This window comes from Lepidothrix coronata, unplaced genomic scaffold (assembly GCF_001604755.1).
Source record: "Lepidothrix coronata isolate B3197 unplaced genomic scaffold, Lepidothrix_coronata-1.0 Scaffold83, whole genome shotgun sequence".
In the NCBI taxonomy this organism is placed as follows: domain Eukaryota; kingdom Metazoa; phylum Chordata; class Aves; order Passeriformes; family Pipridae; genus Lepidothrix; species Lepidothrix coronata.
Window position 1 is genome coordinate 1,715,860 of NW_016690263.1, and position 18,923 is coordinate 1,734,782.

The 18,923-nt window shown below is 35.1% G+C and overlaps 1 protein-coding gene across 8 annotated transcripts in view; it reads left to right on the forward strand.

Moving 5' to 3' along the window:
* The window catches only part of HEATR5A (HEAT repeat containing 5A), a 67,472-nt gene that overhangs the window by 32,455 nt on the left and 16,094 nt on the right, over positions 1-18,923 (forward strand). For 4 of the 8 annotated variants that reach the window (XM_017820460.1, XM_017820462.1, XM_017820461.1 and 1 more), the window contains 12 exons: positions 4,041-4,204; positions 4,307-4,482; positions 5,907-6,012; positions 6,666-6,856; positions 7,334-7,493; positions 8,586-8,775; positions 9,411-9,580; positions 12,657-12,683; positions 14,543-14,681; positions 15,585-15,767; positions 16,618-16,857; positions 17,565-17,746. In XM_017820460.1, coding sequence (XP_017675949.1) covers positions 4,041-4,204; positions 4,307-4,482; positions 5,907-6,012; positions 6,666-6,856; positions 7,334-7,493; positions 8,586-8,775; positions 9,411-9,580; positions 12,657-12,683; positions 14,543-14,681; positions 15,585-15,767; positions 16,618-16,857; positions 17,565-17,746 — 1,928 coding nt within the window. The remainder of the gene's footprint in view (positions 1-4,040; positions 4,205-4,306; positions 4,483-5,906; positions 6,013-6,665; positions 6,857-7,333; positions 7,494-8,585; positions 8,776-9,410; positions 9,581-12,656; positions 12,684-14,542; positions 14,682-15,584; positions 15,768-16,617; positions 16,858-17,564; positions 17,747-18,923) is intronic. The other 4 variants (XM_017820463.1, XM_017820464.1, XM_017820465.1 and 1 more) reach the window with 4 other exon arrangements.

Consider the following 18,923-nt stretch of genomic DNA (forward strand, 5'->3'; position numbering starts at 1 on the left):
GTTTTGAAAAGGTAGTTTTCATGATCTCTTTTCCCCCTCTCCTATTATAAATATAGGCCTCTGTTACACATATAGACTTTTGTTCTGTTTTTGGTTGAAACTAGAAGGCAGACAACCTTTCAATTTCAAAGTAGTTGAAAAAAAATCTTTTTGATGCCTGTTTTATTTTCCATTGAATCCTGAATCCCAAAGGTGTAATCTTAGTTTAAATCAGTTGCATATAGTCTATTGAAATAATTTCATTTAATTAATTTAAGGTAAACATATATTACAGATATATTAACCTGATCCTGTGCAGATTGTGGCTAAAAAGTTTGTATTTAAAGAACAATTTCAATAAAATTTGGGGATTGATTTACTTTTCTGTAGGAGAACATAACTAAGTATTTAAAATCTAGCCCTCTAATGCAATAACTATGCACTGTAGTTAGATGGGTCTAACAGTTCAGCTAAAACCTTAAGTACCTTTGTTGTCTTTGAATTGTTTACCATACAGTACTGTATGGACTTCAGTAAGGAACCACAGTGTTTTTGACAGCTGTAAAGAGAAGTATAAGGTATTTTTTCAGGACAGAGACAATATGGGCCAGCCAGGGTCTAAATTAGCTGTGTCCTCTTTATCGTGGAGGGAATCCGTACTCAAATTATGTGCTCCATCTAGTGGTAACGGCTAAATAAATTGGGACAAATCCCTGACTTATGCCTTAAAGCTGCCGTCACACTGGAATTCTGTATATAACACTGGAAGCATGGTGTATAATACTCATTCGTGACTTGAGTTTAAAAGACTGAAAATTACACTTCCATCCCTTAGAACAAGTTATTCCTTTTGTTTCTTTATTACAGGGGTAACATTTTATACAATAGAAGCATTTGGTATGGGTTTGGCAGTTTCTTGATGTGTTTGAGATTTCTGTGTTATGTTCTAACTTCATTGAAAATACACCGTGTTTTACAGTGTGACCTGCAAAGCATGATTCATGTGAGAGAGCATCCTAGCTGAGGGTGCTGCATTCTAGATCCAATAAATAAAGAAAAAGCTTGAAAGGTTTCTTGTAAATAAGGGGTCACCCTGCTGAAAGCTTTGAGAATAACCTTAGAATCAAAGCAGTTACCTGACAGGTGTAGTCTCAGACGTATCCACCCATGTGTAATACAACAGTATGAGAGTGGAGAAAGAATGGAAATGCGTACATCGCCAGAACTTATTTCCAAGGTCTGCTGTATAAGTGTGCATCATTTAAAAGTGTGATGAAAAGTTTCTAAGGTAAAACTTGAAACAAATGCCATTCTTTCCATATTATTTCCAGTATGAAAGCTTCATGCAGAAACTGTATGTCTTTGCAAATACCTGGATTTTTAAAAATTATATATTTAGGAAAACAATATCATTATGAAACCCAGAATTCTTTTTTCAATGTCTAAATTCAGTCATTATCAATAGGGACAATATTAGGAGTACTCTGGTGTTGCACAGCATGTCACATTTTGCATGGCTCAGAGTGACACACTGAATGAGAAACTTTCACCAGTTCATAGTTTTATTTCTTTTGTCTTTCTTTTCTTTCATCCAGGTAGTTAGGCAGATGCTAGAAACCTGGAAGCTGTTTCTTTTTGAGAAAATTGGTGATGGAAACATACACCAGGAGTTGTAACTCAAGCTTTTGGTACTTGCAAATAATGTGCAAAACTTGGTTTCTTTAGCACAAGAGGAACAAAAAATACCCAGGAAAATGAACAGTTGAAAACAGATTCTTTATTCATAGATCTCAGCTTCTTTTTCAATTCAAAGCTTTAGATTTCTGAGGCCTGAGACACTAAGACTTGTTTAGGCTCTGCTTGGTCCTTTCCTGCTCACTTTCTGCCTCTTAGAGGCAGTTTCTTTTACTGTTTTCATCACTAAAAATCAATATCAACTCAAACAGCGAATTTTACGAAGATTACTATGAGTGTGCATGAATAGTAAGTGATTTCTTCCATTGTTTCAGCAATGACAGAAATGAAAAGAACATATTAGGTAAACTTGAACATCAGTGAAATACATTGAACATGTTTTAGTTGCTGTCTTCAATTGTGTCTGAACAGTTAAGACTTTGCAATTTATCTCATGCAAAGTATGAACTTTTTAAGCTGGTGAAAGCTGTTTCTGTTTCTAAGATGAAGAATCATATTTGTGATCATTTTCATGTGTAATTAGATCCAGATTATAATGTGCTCATGTTTTTGAGGCTAAACATTTATTTCCTGTTACTTAACACAAAAAGTTTTATAATGTCCAGATTGAAAATTTCAGACAAATAATTTCAGTAGTCTGAATTTTTTTAGATTTGTTGATGCTTTCTGTTGTCTGAAATTAATGTGTTTTGTCAGACAACTCATTAGGTTTCTTTTCATTCTTCAGCTTTTTGTGCTTGTTACGTTCCACTGTCTAAACCATAAAATTGAATACAAGCATTCACTTCTCTTTCTTAATAGGATGAGATGAATAGCTAGAATGCTGGAACAGCATTCTGGCTCAAAATTTTGAACTGCTTTACATTGGGAAAATATTGTTTGACATGTTGAGGATTGCCAAGTTCTGAGACTAAAATAATTTTTAATTTGGTTAAAAAATGGGTATCTCAATTACATTTGATTTTAAAAGCTCTTCTCATAGGAAGGGAATTTAAAAGAAAAAAAAGGTGTTGTGATGAGCAATAATGAAAGAACAGCTTCTAGTTCTTAACTACTGTGTTTTTTTTGAAAAGGCTCAATTTGTGTCCCTGGCACACACTATTTGTGCACCTTGCAATATATTTGATAGTGCTAACTTTTTGCATTTAGATTTGAGTAAAGCGCTTTGGAAAAATTACATACTTGCCTAATTAGTCAGGGAGGCAGGCAAAGCAACAGATGCCTGCAGGGAAGACAGGCTGTTGAGGCCAGGAGTTTGGTAAGTAGGGGAGAGAAAGTCAGCTTTCTCGGAACAGTTTCAATTTTCAAAAAAGGTAAAATAGCTGGTTGTAGCTGCCAGCTCCAACTATAATAATTCTGCTTGTGCTCATGGGGTGCTAATAACTGTGTTGTCCCATTTTTTGGAACTTCAATGTGTTGAGAAATGATAAGCAACTTTAGTGCAAACAGATAGTTGTGCAATCATCTAAACTGAATGCAAAGAATTGGATATGTGGAGTTAAGCTCCTCCTCTTAGCGCTGATATTTCCCTATTCTTGAGGACTTGACTTTGCAACCTTAATTCTCTGGAGGTAAATTCTTATGTAATATTTGTATAAAGGCTGTGTGCATTCTTTAAGATCAGTTCTGCAGTTTTTCAACACAACTTAATTATAAATCAGACCTTTCTCATCACATGTGGTTCAGCGCTGGAAATGTTCTCTCACTATAAGGACTATTTTAATGACCTAAAATAGTCTGAGTCAAAATGCCCAGGGTTGTTGTTTATGTATAATGTACAACCTTGTCAGAAATATTAAGTACAAAAATATGTGAAACTCAACTAACAGTGTCATTTATCATAGCGTAACCTACAGTAAATTTCTCCTGCTTTGCTTTTCGCATGCAAACTCATAAAACAGGGGACTATGCTCATCAGATTTTGTTATTTATCAAACTTATGGATGTTCTAAATTACCTTGACTTGCCAAGTCCAAGTATTCCCATGTAATTATGTAATACATTTCACAGCATTAATTTTCAGGAAATAGAAGAAAATATAGCTGTGTTTGTAACTGCCTTTTTTCCTCTACTTTAATTGCAATTGTAACTAATTTACTGGATTATCACTTGTATGGCACTATGCCTTCTCTAAAAGTACAAGTCTTTGCTTTTCAGCTTCTGGATTGCTGTATGTGCTTAGCTTGCTTATCTCAGATACTGCTCTGTTGTTTCCCCTGTAACAGAGGGTTCTCCAATTAACTATTTGAAGACTTGAGAGAAATGTTAGATGGATGTTGCTATTTCAGTATAAATATCTTGCTCCCAAAGTTGCTTGTTGCAAGTAATTAACCAGAAATTTTAAATATTTTTCCTTTAACTTAAAGGAAGTTTCTGTGCTGTTCTGAAAGAGTTAGTGACCGACTTGACTGTCCCAGATAGCCAGATTGATGCCTCTACGTTCTTGCTTCCACCGCTTTGTCATGAGAATGATCTCATTTTACTCGGTCCCTTACTGCAGGAGACTGACCACCGATTTATCGAAGAGCAGGTACTTTTTGTTCTGTTATAAAGGTAGTAGTTCTAGTTATTAGGGTCAGTGCTCGTTTAGACTTGGTCAAAAATACGGCTATCCCTTTTTTCTTTCTTACAGCTCCTTTTAGGTAGCAGCATAGCTAGTGGCAGCCTGGAGTACGACCCTCACGCAATTTATGAGAAAGCTGGAAAAGGGGACTCAGTACCCAAACCACTACCTCCTGCATTGTCTGTTATCAGTGCAGCAACTCGACTTTTTGGAGTTATGTTTTCCCATATAGCAGAATCTCACAGGTAAAGTAGTAACTACAACTGCTGGGGAATTTGGGAGATGTTATGAGATGGTCACAGCTTTTGACATGGAATACAGAAGAAAACAGTTCTGAAAATATAATTAATTGCTTAAGTGGATTCTGTAAACCATGTGAATAATATAATTTAGACCACCAAATTGTTCAAGTTTCTCTTTAAAGTTACTGACAACAAAAAAGCACATCCAGCAAGAGGTTACTGTCATAATAAATTCTGTTGACCAGGAAAAATGTTTTGTTCTGATAGCCAGATCAAAATGGAAGTTATTTTAAGAGCTATTGCACTATTTTTGTGGTACTTAATACATAATTACTAAATACCTTAGAAACAAAGAGGGACAAAGGGGGTAGGAAGCAGCAGCATAAGGAAGCCTCATCCTGCCTCATTCATTATAAAAAGTAGATGGGAAGAAACAAATGTGTGTCTTACCACAGGTCTGTCAAGGTACAAGAATGCTTGAAAGGGTTCACCAAATTCTTTTGTGTGTATGAACTTCCTACTGCGCACATGGCATTTTGGTTTGTTTCACATTTATAAACACACTGATTGCTAAGGCATAAAATTCCTTAAGATTTTTGTGTGCTGTTGCTTCTTCTGCATGCTGCTGGTAATATTTTCGAATGCGGCTTTAGAGCAGATCAATTATTTTTAAAATAAACAGCTTTGTATTTTCAAAGCCAACGGTACTTAGACCTCAGATCATGATCATTATAGATAGTAATGGTTTTATTTACCCTATGTGGGATGAGTGCTTAGTCTTGACAAGCCCTGAGTATTGATATTTTCACTACCTAGAATGCTCGGGATTTAGTGTAAGTTTGAGACAGCTTTTTGAATGTGAGAATACCTGCCAATAAAATTGCCATGTGATTTATTTGTTCTTCTGACTCCCCTTTACTTTCTTATTCTGTCTTCACTGACTGCTTTTATTGTGGATTTTTTTTCTGTTTGGGTTTTTCGCCCCAACTATCGCCACCTTGCTTGTTGGTTTTCTTCACCTGTTTCTCAAGACCTGAACTAATTGCTGCAGATAACTGCATTTTCATTTTCTTTTTCTTTTACCTCCTCCTTTCTCAATTGTAAGTCAAAATGCATCATTCCCCTATACAGTTTGTTTTAATAATTTCTGTTTAATGTTAATTAGAATAAATGATTATCTGTGAATACATATGTTATAAGGAAACAAAGGCAAAGAGTTCATGGATCAGTTACTTTTTCTAATACAGAATACCCATTTTTTTGTAGGAGACAGGGTTGCCAGTGAAGGAAAATGCTCAAGAGTAAATTTGCTCTACCTCTCTTTCTGTAATATATAGGCTTTGTTATGGGTTTTAAAATAGAATTGAAACTCTTGAATTATTTCTTTAACTTTCAATTCTGTGGTTTCTTTTCTGTTTTTGTTTAAGGCTCCAGGCATTAGAACAGTTGTTGAATTCCATAAAGCAAACGAAAGGATCACGACAACAAATAGTACAACTACATGTCGTGTCAGCCTTTTCTACATCCTTAAAGGTAAATCTCCTCTCTCTCTCCTTTCTTTCCTCTCCTTTGTTTCTCTCTCTCTCTCTTACTAAAATATAGCACCTGTTGCTTCAAATGTGTCAACTGCTGTGATTTAAGCCCAGCCACACAACCACTCGCTAACTCCCCCATAGTGGGATGGGGGAAAGAATCATAAAAGTGAAAAAACTCATGGGTTGAAATAAAGACAGTTTAATAGGGAAAGCAAAAGCCACACACAAAAGTAAAGCATTGTACAGTATTTGTATTTGGAGCATATTTAATATGGAATCCAGATAACTGCTAGAGCTTTTACTCATACTCTTATTTTGGACTGAGTTTTTTCTTTGTGTCTTTCCATTCTCACTGGTTTTCTTCTTGATATTATTTCCTAAAGTTTATGCTTATATGTTGGTTTATTTTGTTCTACTACAATCTGTCCAGTATTTCTTAAAATAGTAATGTTGATATTATAATACTGTGCTGTGATGTACACTTATGCGGGGCCAGATGTCTAACTCTCAAAACAACAAATAAAAAGAGAGGAATTCCTCAGGTAAAGTGGAAGAAAATAAAATTCCTTCTGCAGGTCTTGAGTTTTTTGCATGACAGAAAAGCACATTCTAATTCATATTCTATTTAATATATTTAATATTTATTTTTAGCATTTGGCTAACTGCAAGGGAAGTTTAGGTTCAGAAGAAGTTAGAAGGTCTGCCCTGGCATTGGTAATGGGTGCCTTGGAAAGCAATAATCCACTCCTAAGATGCGCTGCTGCAGAGTGTTTGGCCAGGTTGGCACAGGTGGTTTCTGACAGTGCCTTCACCGCCGGATTAGCACAAGTCAGTTTTGACAAGTAAGTTCAGAAAAAGCGTGGTTACTAGTTGAGTTTATAAAAATGTTTGAGAAATCTACCTAGCGACTATTATGATAATTTTTAAAAGATGATTTCCTTCATGAATTTGATGTCACTTAAGAAATAAACAGAAAAAAGCACAGCCTGAGTTCTGCATGTAGTTCTTAGTTTTGGTGATCTTGAAGAAGATTGTCTAAGTAACCATGTAGACTTTAAAATAAATTAAATTCTCTGCTGTTCTAGCAACATCATTTAAATGTATCTAAAATCATTTTGGTATCATTTAGATACATTTTAAATGTATCTAAAATCACTTTCTTCAGATAAGAAATGATATATGAACTTAGAATTTTGGCAATGTAACGGTGTCTAATTAAATGTTTTGCTTATTATATACCAGAAATTTCATTTATACATGTGCTTATTGCATAGTAAGAGTCTTGGTGATTAAACTAACAGCTTTCTTTCAATTAATAGGTTAAAATCTGCCAGGGATGTGGTATCAAGAACAGGTCATTCTTTGGCTCTGGGATGTCTGTATAGGTACCTAGGAGGAATAGGTTCTACTCAGCACCTGAATGCATGTGTTGGAATCCTGTATACTTTGTCTCAGGACAGTACTTCTCCTGATGTACAGGTACTTGCCACTTATATAAAAATGTTATGTTACAAATTAATTGAATTATATTCTGGGGTATAAGGTTTCTTTTCTTGTAAGAGTAACACTTCACAACCTCTTAGGTATACCTCACAGGTAATGGTTAGAGCAGCAAAGGCAATGTAGAAGATAGCCCCTGCTTGAAATCCACCTTCAACAACTTCCCTAGCAACAAATATGATGATATGTATGATGTTCTTACCTAATGATCAGCAAGGCTGATAAGGCTAAGATATACTGGCTTCAGAAGCAGTATGTGATGTTTTAGAAATTAATTCATTTCACATTCACCTATATCTTGACTTTGACTGGATAGTACCTAAGTTTTTTTGTTTGTGTCAGTTTTTGTCTCTTCTATGATGTTTCCATCACATTTTTTGTTGAAGGGTCATGTAGTAAATAACAGGGATTTGTAGCCTAAATGCTGTAGAACTTGGTGAATATACATCCTTGAATAATGCAAGAAGTTTTGAAGACTAATTCACATTATTTCTCTGTGGCTAAAACTGTTATCTATCAGAAGAGCTTTAAGAGACATCGAGTGTATTTAATGTGTTTGTATAAATCTCAGTTAAAGAATTTTTAAAGCTTTTTTCACAATATCTTTACACAGAGAAGAACTGTGTGTGGACATGAAACAGATGTGGCTATTGGTGCAAAGTAACTCCAACTAAAACAATAAGTTGTTTCAGCAACTCAGTATTTTTTCACAATTCTCTTGTTCTTGCACATGGAACCGTAAGAAACTTTAAAAAGAGTAGAATGTATTTAAGGATAATAATCACTGTTAAATTAATTTACTACTAAATTCAAATTTTTGTTAATTAACAATGACAAATTTGAAATAGTTGTTGCATTGCAGAATATATAGTTCCTTGTAAAATATTCAAAATGACTTATTCAACATCAGATTCTTAAGGTTTCTTTCTATAACCTCTCCATTTGTTCCTTTGGAATCTAAAAGTGCAACTTTTATCGCACTTCATTACTGAATTTCACTTGAACTATCAAGTTATTTAAAAAATCTTACGTTTATCACATAAACATTACATGACTTCTCTTATTTTACAGGCATGGGCACTACACTCTCTGTCACTGATAGTAGATTTGGCTGGGCCCTTGTATCATGTGCATGTGGAACCTACCTTATCTCTTGTTCTCATGTTGTTGTTGACTGTGCCTCCTGCTTATGCTGAAGTTCACCAAAGCCTTGGTCGCTGTTTAAATACACTTATTACCACGCTGGGCCCTGAGTTGCAAGGTATGTAACATATAAAAGCATCAGCTTGGTTTGGATTAGCAACAGAATTGCTAAACATTGTTTGAATGTGTGATTGCAATTGTAACAAACAAGCAGATGCTAAGATTTTTTTCCTCATTTTAAGACAGTATTTCACAGGTCATGACTTTATGCAATGAAGATGACATGACTGCTAGTTTTCTAAAAATAGTATGTCTTCTTGAGATCATTTCCTTTGTTTGAACTGGTTCTCCAAGCCTTGCCTTGGGCTGAAATTTCTTACATAAATTTTTACATTTTACAATTCTTACATTTTTACATCTTAGAATTCTAGCATGAGAACAGAAGATACTCGTATTTCAAGAGTTAGGAGCCAATCTGTGTCTTAGTTATGATGCACACATTTAAAATTTGCATCTAAATCACCTTTTAGATAGCTGGACAGTGAAATTTCCAGAGAGCAATGTGATCATTACTCGTTGATATCAAAGTATAGCAGAGACACAGAAGTCATCCTTCAAGAGGATGAATGTTGGCTGACTTGGGAAAAAACAGGTTATCATTTTTATTAAAAAAAAAAAAAAACAAAAAACAAAAAAGCGATGTTTTAAAACCAAAAAAAAAGAAAAAAACTACTTTTTTTATTCCAAATATAGGCAGCAGTACAACAGTTTCAGCCTTAAGAACTTCCTGCCTCTTGGGCTGTGCAGTGATGCAGGATAATCCTGACTGCCTTGTTCAAGCTCAAGCCATCTCTTGCCTTCAGCAGCTTCACATGTTTGCTCCTCGACACGTCAACTTGTCTAACCTTGTAAGCTGCCTATGTGTGAGTATATATTTACTAGTCTATATCTTTGTGTTTTAAAACATTTTGCTCAGAAACACTTAAAAAATGCAGATGTTTCTTTAACCAGAGAAACTGATCATTGTGTAGGGGTGAGGTGTTTCATGTCCTTCTACAGGCAAGTATTCTATATTTTTTCTTTATTTTCTCTCAGTTTATGCTTCCCCTTTACGAGATGAGCACATTCTGTAGAAATCTTGGCCTTCCGAACTGCTTGCAAGCGCATTCTGCTGCTCTTAAGGCCAGTTGTCTGGCAGGATATACCATTCATTACAAATTTCTGCTGGATTTTTACCAGCTATTTCATGTTGACCATTTTTTTCCTTTTGCTGCTTTTTATGCCTTGGGTGGAGGATTGATTAAAAATATTTGTGTGTACCGATTACTGAGAATTGTTTGGTTTCGTTTTGTTCTTTCATGATGCTGAAAAATTATAGGTTTCTCTGTTTTGTGATTTCTGTAGCACTAATGCTTCAATGTACTGACATCCTGGCAGTCAGTATAAATATTTCTGACAGTTACATAAGTAATAGTCAAACCAGGTCTTTGGAAAAAATAAACAAAACTCTTTTTCAGTCCCATTTGACACAGAGGTTGGAGAGTTTATTTGCTGTGGGGGTTTTTTTGTTTGTTTCTTTTTCTTTTCACTCAATATTTCTCTGTCTTTGAAAAGTTTTTGTTCTGAAGCACGTAAAAAAAAAAAAGGCAAAAATAATTTTCTGGTAGTTATTAGCCTTGGTGTTTTTTTGTGGGCTAGGTAGAAACAAAAACCCACAGAGACAGTAAAGTATGGTGGGGTTTTGTTTTAATCTTGTCTATACTAACACAGTTCTTATTCACGTCTTCTACTGGGTAGCTCTTGTGTATCGATACTGACTATATGTTAATTTTGGATAAAGTTTAGATTCCTCCAGTTTTCTTTATTTGGTTTGACTAGCAACATGATTGTGGGAGGTAGGAAAAATTAAAGGTCTTTCAGCCCCACTTTGTGATAGGCATGAATATGCTAATTACAGAAGAACTGGAACTAATCTGAAGTGTTCTTTGTTTTAACATACACTAAGAATTATTTTCTCTTCTCTGGGTTAAAATCAGTTTTTCTTACGTTGATAAAATCACAGCAAACCATGTAAACCACTCTCTTGCTCAGAGGATGTGTTAGCATTTGGGATAATTTGTAAGTCTGTGTGCAATCTGCTTCTGCGTCTCTAGCTAATAGCAATTATCTAACTAATAAAGAGGATATCATGATAAAGTTTTCTATACAATATTACTGATTTTTATTGTTTTTACAAATGGTCTGAAAGTACTTCATACAGTACTTTATGAATTTCATAATGTTAAATTACTCAATTAAGAGAAAACATGGTTCATAGCTTGACTGTGTGTGTTCATTCATCTGTACACGTGTGTGTTCCTCTCTAACCCAGAAATGATTCTGGGCTTCACAGGGTAGGAATCCAAAGAAATCACTGGCCTTACTTTTCTCATTCCCATGAACTTGTTATACAACTAGGGACAATTTTGCTGACACTGACAATTCAGTAAATGCCAGTACGTCTCTGAAGAGTATCATAAACAAGGTTTGAGTGTGTGCTTTTCAGGTCTGTGAGAAGATAATTGCACAATCAGAATTCTGCATTTGTAGAACACTCCATCCATCCATGTAGTTTCCACCCACTAAACCACCATCTCACTACAGAAGCAGGATAAATTATTGGATCTGAAATCTGCTCTTGACTCTGCTGTTTGCTCAGAAGGTGACCCTCAGCTAATTATTCTTCATGAGTTTAAATGTCTGCAAGCTGGAGAACGAAGTGTCACTGTCCTCCTTTGCAATACATTTTGAAGTAGCATATAAAAACTAGGCACTAGATAGTGTGAATATTCACCACTCTACTCCTTATTTGGGGCAGAAAAACAGGAGAGGCAAAGAATCTGTGGTCAGATGAGTGATCTTTTACCCCTCTGTCAAGGAATTCTCACTCAATTTGAAAACAAATGTGCAAAGAATTATTTTTTTTTTCTATTTTTAGTAGCATTTAGTAGCATAACCGTCTTCATCCTATTTCCCCAAGGATTTTGGAAAATGTCTGTGCTGTCAAACTTGCCTTTTTAAAATTTTCATTCTCCCCATCCCCCTCCCCCCTGCTTCCCTCTTCTCTCACCCTCCTCTCTTACTTTCCTCTCCTCTCTCATATCCCCTCCTCTTCTCTCCCCTCTCTCTCCCTCTGTCTCTTCCCCCATCCTCCTCCCCTCCCTCTCTGCCTCTCATTAGGCATGCTAACAATTTCTGTGAGCAGCTGCAAGCTGCCTCCTCCACCTGTCTTCCCAGCCCTTAGAGGATGAGATGGTTCAGGTCTCCAAAGTATTTGGACAGTTCAGATTGTGACTTTGCTAGCACTAGTAAAACATGACTTAGGCAATGGATACATTGCTTCACTGGCTTGGTTTTTTGTGTTACTTTTTTTTATAATTGTGTACGTGTGCCTGTCGTTATCTAGCTTCCCATCTTTGGTTTCTTTCTGAAAGTGTTCAGTGTTGGTCAATTGGATCTTTCATGGAGTGTCTAACAGTAATGCTTATCCTGCTGTTTGAATTCTTGGCTCTAGCAGAACAAAAATTGCATGCTTTTAATCATGTCTAAAATTAACTCTGAAACTAACTTAGTTGAGCACAGATTGCTAAAGAGCTTATCAATGTAAGCTTGTGATGTAGTATTCCTCAACATAGTGAATGGCAGTTTTCAGCTCTAAGATGTTAAAGATATTTTGAAACACAATAAGTATACATTGTCAATAACTATGCTGTACTGCTGTCTTGGTACTGTTTAAGTACTAATTTTAGAGGCAGCTGGATTGCAATTTAAGTGTGTTCAACTTATTAAATATAAGATAAATGAAGTAAGCAAATGAGGGTTTTGGTATATTTGAGGTAAGATTCTGAATTTTAATATATGCTGAATTTACATATAACAGTCTCCATGTGTGGTTGATATCACTGTGATATCTATATTTTGGTTTTGTCATGACTGGTTTGTCGTTTGTTTTTTGTGCAGGAAATCTTGTTGGATAATTCTGTGTTGGTAGGTCCCTGTGCCTTGTTAATCCTAAGTTTTGCAGTTTGCAGTGGTGTTTTTATTTCATCTTTTATCTTTCCTTTTAACCAGTTTAATGTAATTTCTTTTAGCATGTCAAGTGACATTTTATTGTCATCCTAACCAGATCCTTCCTAACTTTCTGTAGATGGCAGGCATACATTTCATTTATGTGCTTAGTGAGGAATAATTTTGTTTTTAATGTGTTAAGCAGAGAAAGGGGTCTGTTTGTTTAAGTTTTAATGTGATGCTTGCATTTTGTGTCTGTCATTTAGTCCTGTCCCCTGCTTAGAATGTGGAAGAATGAGAGAGATGAAAAATGTGCATCTTGTGATATTTGGTAGCCTAAATTGAGTCCTCTGTTTTTTCCCCTATTGAAAATGAGCACGGAATTTATGCATGTCCAACTTAAAGTAGAATGTGTAGCCTGCTTGCATTAAGTGTTGCATTAAAAGCCTCACTTGTTTTAAAGTTTCAATTAAAGTATCTTACAGACATACTTGTTGAGTCAGAGTTCTTGTAAAAGAATTATGCAGAGTGTATCTTTTTACATATTAAATCTGTAAATCTGAGTATTGTAGATTCACGTGCATGCATAGAAATTCTGAAGACGAAGCTTAGTTTTGTTAATCTAACAAAGCTGGAATTTTGTATTGCTTACTCTTTTTGTCCTTGTTGTTTTTTTTAAATATATGTTAAGTAATATATATTAGTCATTTTGACTAACATATATTGGCCTGTTGCTGACAAATGAGGAGCATAGTCTTATGTCAAGGTTTTCCTGCAGAAGACACTCAGCTCTATTTTAAGGATGGTAATAGCTAAGGGCACACAATTACTTAGTTGTAGAGAAGAATTTTTTTTTTTTATGATAAACTACACTTAATTTAAAAGAAGCTGCATAAATATTGGTGTAGCCATCTTGCCTGACCACACAGCTAATTTATCATATTTTTGGGATTCCCTTCAGATTTTCTTAAAATTGAAAGCAAGCAAATAAAAATCAGAAAGCTCTGCTCTAACAAAAAAACCTTGAGGCTATGTCTTGGGTTTTTTACGTGGTTTTCCTTGTTCCAGTAATAATGAATCTGTAATTGTGTGTTTTCCAGTGTAAAAACACTCACTGGCCTGATAGTTGTAAAATATGGTGGTGCTATGAACCTTTTTGCCAGAAAAGTACATTCACCAGTAACTCTCACCCTTTCTCTCACCTTCTCTAAAACATAATTTAATGTAAATTGAGTATGTGATATTTTTTTGCAATGAAACTGCAGCAGTGTTCCCTTTGCCCTTTCTTTTAAACTTCCTTTCATGCATGGATTTCAGATTTACTAAAACCTGATTGACTATCTCACCCTTGGTTACATTGGCATTTCTCTCGTTACATCTGAGGATGATTTGAGTAATTTTCTCTTGTACTGAGTTTTCAAGCCCATTGTATATATATATACATATACATACATATATATATATATATATCTATCTCCTGTAGTCAAAGAACAGAGTTAATTGTTCACCGAGACCACGATTCACCTGTCATTGAAGTTAATGGGAGTCTTTCTACCAGTATTGGTTGGGAGTTGGATTCAGCCCCAAAGCAGTATTATAAGTTGCCTTTGGAGAGAAAATGCCAAAAGTACTGATGTGTTAAAATTGATTACAGATGTTGCAAAACCTTTCATTTGGGGGTTGGCCAAAAAAAAAGCTGAACAAAAAGAGCATCAATTACATGTTTACTGATGTAACAGATTTGCCATAACTGCAGTTGTTCAGAAAATACCAACCTTTCTGAGGTATTGCTGTAGAGGTTTGTTAGCCATCTTACTCTATCTTCTTGCATGTTTCAGATGAATCTCTGTAGCTCATACCTATTACTGAGACGTGCAGTGGTATCTTGCTTACATCAGCTTGTGCAAAGAGAAGCTGCTGAAGTATCAGAATATGCTGTTGCATCAGTAAAAGAGAGCAGAGAAGATTTTACTCCAGGTAATGCATTGAAGTTTTGAGATCAAAACATTGACACATTTACAATGAATTTTGAACTCAGTCTGCTATGGGTATGAAAACTTTGCTACACTCTTGAAATCTTGAACTCAAAATGGTTTTCTATCTCAGTTCTCTTTATAGTACCAAATTACGATAAAATGAAGAAAATGAGAAAATGCAAGTGGAATTCCAGAGAAAGCTAAACCTGTCTAGCCTGTAGCTGTTGTAATAACTTCTTGCTAAAAGGCCTGAGACTGATCACTAGTTCGTCCTCATGGCCTTTCTATGAGGAGATGGTGGTAATAAATGATTTTACTTCAGATTTCAGTTCAAGCTCATTTGGAAATTTTCCAAAAATATAGACTATAGCCATTTTGTAAAACTGCTGATATGTAAAATTCATAATATTGAGCAAATAAAAATTGTTCATAATAATTTAACAAATTACTGTTAAATATGTCTGTCCAGTTTTGTGCTTTGTTGAAGAATAGTTTTAACTTCCCTTTCAAGTTAAAACATTGTTTTAGAATTACCTTATGAAGTAAGATAAGTGAAATAGCAGTCAAAATGAAAATGAAGTTAGTGGGAAATATCATATGGCCAAAGGTAATTGTTTTCAGGAGCTCAGATGCTATAGTGATGATAATGCTGTGAAATTCAGAGTAGGATTTTTTTTTTCCTGGGATAACTTTCTTCCTGTTTTTACTATGTTTCTGTAAAAGCTCAAAGTTTGTTTTGTATTCAGATACAGTATTAAAGCAGCTAATACAACTGTTTCAAAAATATTTCAGGGCTAGTGGGTATTTATTCAAAAGATACCCCATGTGCAACATGCGGTGGGGTTTCTGTTGTCATTACTGCAGTTTTGTGATGTACAGCATTCAACTCACACTTTGTTCTTAGCAGATGTGAACATCAGAGAAATAGGCCTGGAGGGGGCATTGCTGGGCTTGCTGGACAAAGAATTGGATCAAAGATTGTGCCAAGATATCAAAGAGACTCTGACTCATATGCTTACTTCAATGGCAGTTGAAAAGCTCTCTTTTTGGCTGAAGCTTTGTAAAGACGTTCTTGCTGCCTCTGCTGGTAAGCCCTAATACACTGTAGTTGAGAACACAATCAAAATAAAGTCTACAGAAGTACACTGTGTCACTAAGGAAAAGTATTCATGTTTCTTGAATGTTTGGCATTTATGAAGTGTATCATCATCGTTTATATTGAAAGATTGGACCCTTTAACTTAGTTCCTTCAGAGGAATGAATATGCCTTTCTCCCTTCTAATTGCCTTTTCCCTGTTGAACAACTTTTTGTCAACATCGTAGCATGTTGCCTGTTCATATTCTTGTTGATTTATAGTCCTAATGTTAACTTATTTCCATATTAGAAATAGAAATGCGGAGTACGTTCGAGATCATGAGTCCTTTGCAATTACCTACAAGAAAAATATTCAGATGGGCTCTTCTATTACTAATAGGAATGATTCAAACCTACTACATCATGATGAAACTCTTGAGCGGACAAAATTAATTACTGTGCTAAATATTGGGGGAGGGGGAGGGGAGAAAGGAAATTCTTTTACCTGCAGCGCAGGAGGAAAACGAGGATTTAGATTTTTTGATTTGGAACATTACTAGCTTCTAATGTGTCACTCTTCTTTTAAAAGATTCTTTCACTGCAGTTCTTAGTTTACTTAGTTTACTTAGTTTACTTTCATTGATCTTGTCTTCCAGCAACTAATATCAACCAAATGTAGGCAGTTTTGTCATATTTTAATTCTAGCATTTACTTTAAGACACCGAGGTTGAAGGCAGTCACAGTGAATTTGAGGCTAGAGATAGACTTTGAAGAGATTTCCATGTGAGTCTTTCTGTAGTTTTCAATTACAGTAAGAAAGAATATTATATTTTGGGTTTTCTCTCCTGTGTCTTAAATACAGATTTCAATACAGTAGCTTCAGTAGATACCACTCAAGAAGAGGAAACTGCCAAAGTGGATGATGCATCTGTTTTAACATCTGACAGCGATGACAGGTTCCATCCTTTCCGAAATCCACGATGGTCTACCAGAGTTTTTGCTGCAGAGTGTGTTTGTAAAATTATAAGCCAGTGTGAAAATGCATGCAGTGCACATTTTGACATAACTTTGGCTCAGGAAAGAAAACAACGTGATTCAAGAGGTATGTGTTACACGCTGAAAGAATTCAATAGAATGCAAAGTATGCTTAAAATAAATATTAGCTCTTCGCATCTTAGTGAAGTTTGTTATAAATTTGTGGTTTGTAATCAATGAAGCCTTTAATTATTCTGATTAGAAGCCTGTATTTATTAAGATGTAGAGCAATTTTTGTTTGCTAAAATATTGGCATCTTACTGCACCATTTACAATCACTGTCCTGGTTATAGTACCATGGCATATGCGCAGGAAGCCATTGTTTCTGCGTAAGCACTGGCAGTCAGAAGTGATAGCTGACACCAACCTATAACATCACAGTATCTGGGAGTAGCTGAGAGTATGACTTTTTAAAAGCATCACTTTTTTTTTTCCTATAATTTGCATAATGACCGGTATAAACACTGTCATTTTTTGGTACCTTTCTATGTTTATCTGGAGGTGTTTTCCTCAACACTCTTTTTTAGAAAATCTGCCTTATAAATAAGATATTTACGCTTTATTCTAAGTACCTTTTTTTTACATATAAATGGAAAGCAACTTGGATCAGCTAACATAAGATATCCAAGTAAGACTGTTGTATGTGTAAGCTGCCTAAATTGATATGTTAAGGTAAAATGTAAAATATTAATTTTGAAAATGTTGGAATCGGTCTTATAAAACACATTACGTCTAAATCTAAATTTAATAAAACTATTTTATTTCTTTTTTCAGATGACTTTTTGGTATTGCATTTAGCTGACTTAGTTCGTATGGCTTTTATGGCTGCCACAGATCATAGTGATCAACTTCGTCTTTCTGGGCTTCAAACATTGCAAATTGTTGTTCGGAAGTTTGCAGCTATTCCAGAACCAGAGTTTCCAGGTCATGTAATTCTGGAGCAATATCAAGCCAATGTAAGCACCATTACTAATAACTTAGAAAAGTTTAAAGTTACAGTCAATCACTAAAAGAAATTTGCTTTTGCAGTGCATAAGAGTTAGATTTTAGTGAGTTTGTTACTGAAAGTATTGTTAATTTCTTTGGCCTTAACATCCTTAGAAATTATCTTTTCAGTTGGCATATAACTCTAAGCTCCAAAGTTTCTCAAGTTTTGGCATTTTCCTCTCTTGAATACAGCAAAACCAAAAAAGATAATTGGTAGGGGTTTTTTGGAAAACATTGGTTTCAAAGTGTGAAAGTACTGCAAAAAATGTTAGGAACAACTGTAATTTTAAATTCTGCTCAGAAGTAAGTAGCCTTTGCACACCAGTGATCACACTTGGAGATCTTGGCCAATAAATAAGCTAGAGGAGATAAAAGCATGGATGATACTCAAAAGGTCCATTTCAGTTAAGTGTTGGCTGAGACTTAGAGAAAAGATGTCCTAATCATTTTGCATTCCAGACTGCACTTGTGTTAAATACGGCAGACAGCTGTGTTAAGCCTCATCTGGCTCCCATTCTTCAATTTCTAGCAGGGATTGAATAGGTCAAATCACTTTCTCTCAAAGGAATGGAGAGATCCTGACACTGAAGACATCCTAACCTACTTTAATCTCACTTTTGCCATTAGAATTCTATTTTACTGGCGCTTCTTTGTGGGAAAGAAGTGCCTCGGTCTACTCTGGAACTACTAAGGGGAAAAAATATGCTATCTGTCCTTGCTGTCTGAAACCTTCAAGCAGGTCATAAGTAGAGCTAATAATTTTCCTTTTAACCTTCAGGACCCTTAAAGTGTTTCTGCTAATACTATGTATAGATCTGATCAGCTGTTCCATGGTAGTTTAAGAGATGTGAAACAGTTAAATATCAAGTCTTTATCTTTTAATTTTTTTTTCTGTAATAATATCATAATAGTCCAGAAAAAGATGGATATAGATTTTCTGTACTTGAGTAATAACTTCCTGAAATCTTGTTCAGAAGTTCCTTAAATGAAGTCGAGCTTTAGTGGGTCTTAAAAAACTGTCATTAATTGCCATTAACAACAAATCCTTTTCACTTATTTTCACAAACTTGTATTTGTAGTGTTTGTACTACACTTTCATTCCAAAAAGCATCAGACTTAAGTCTGAGTTTTCAAATGCAGGCTAAA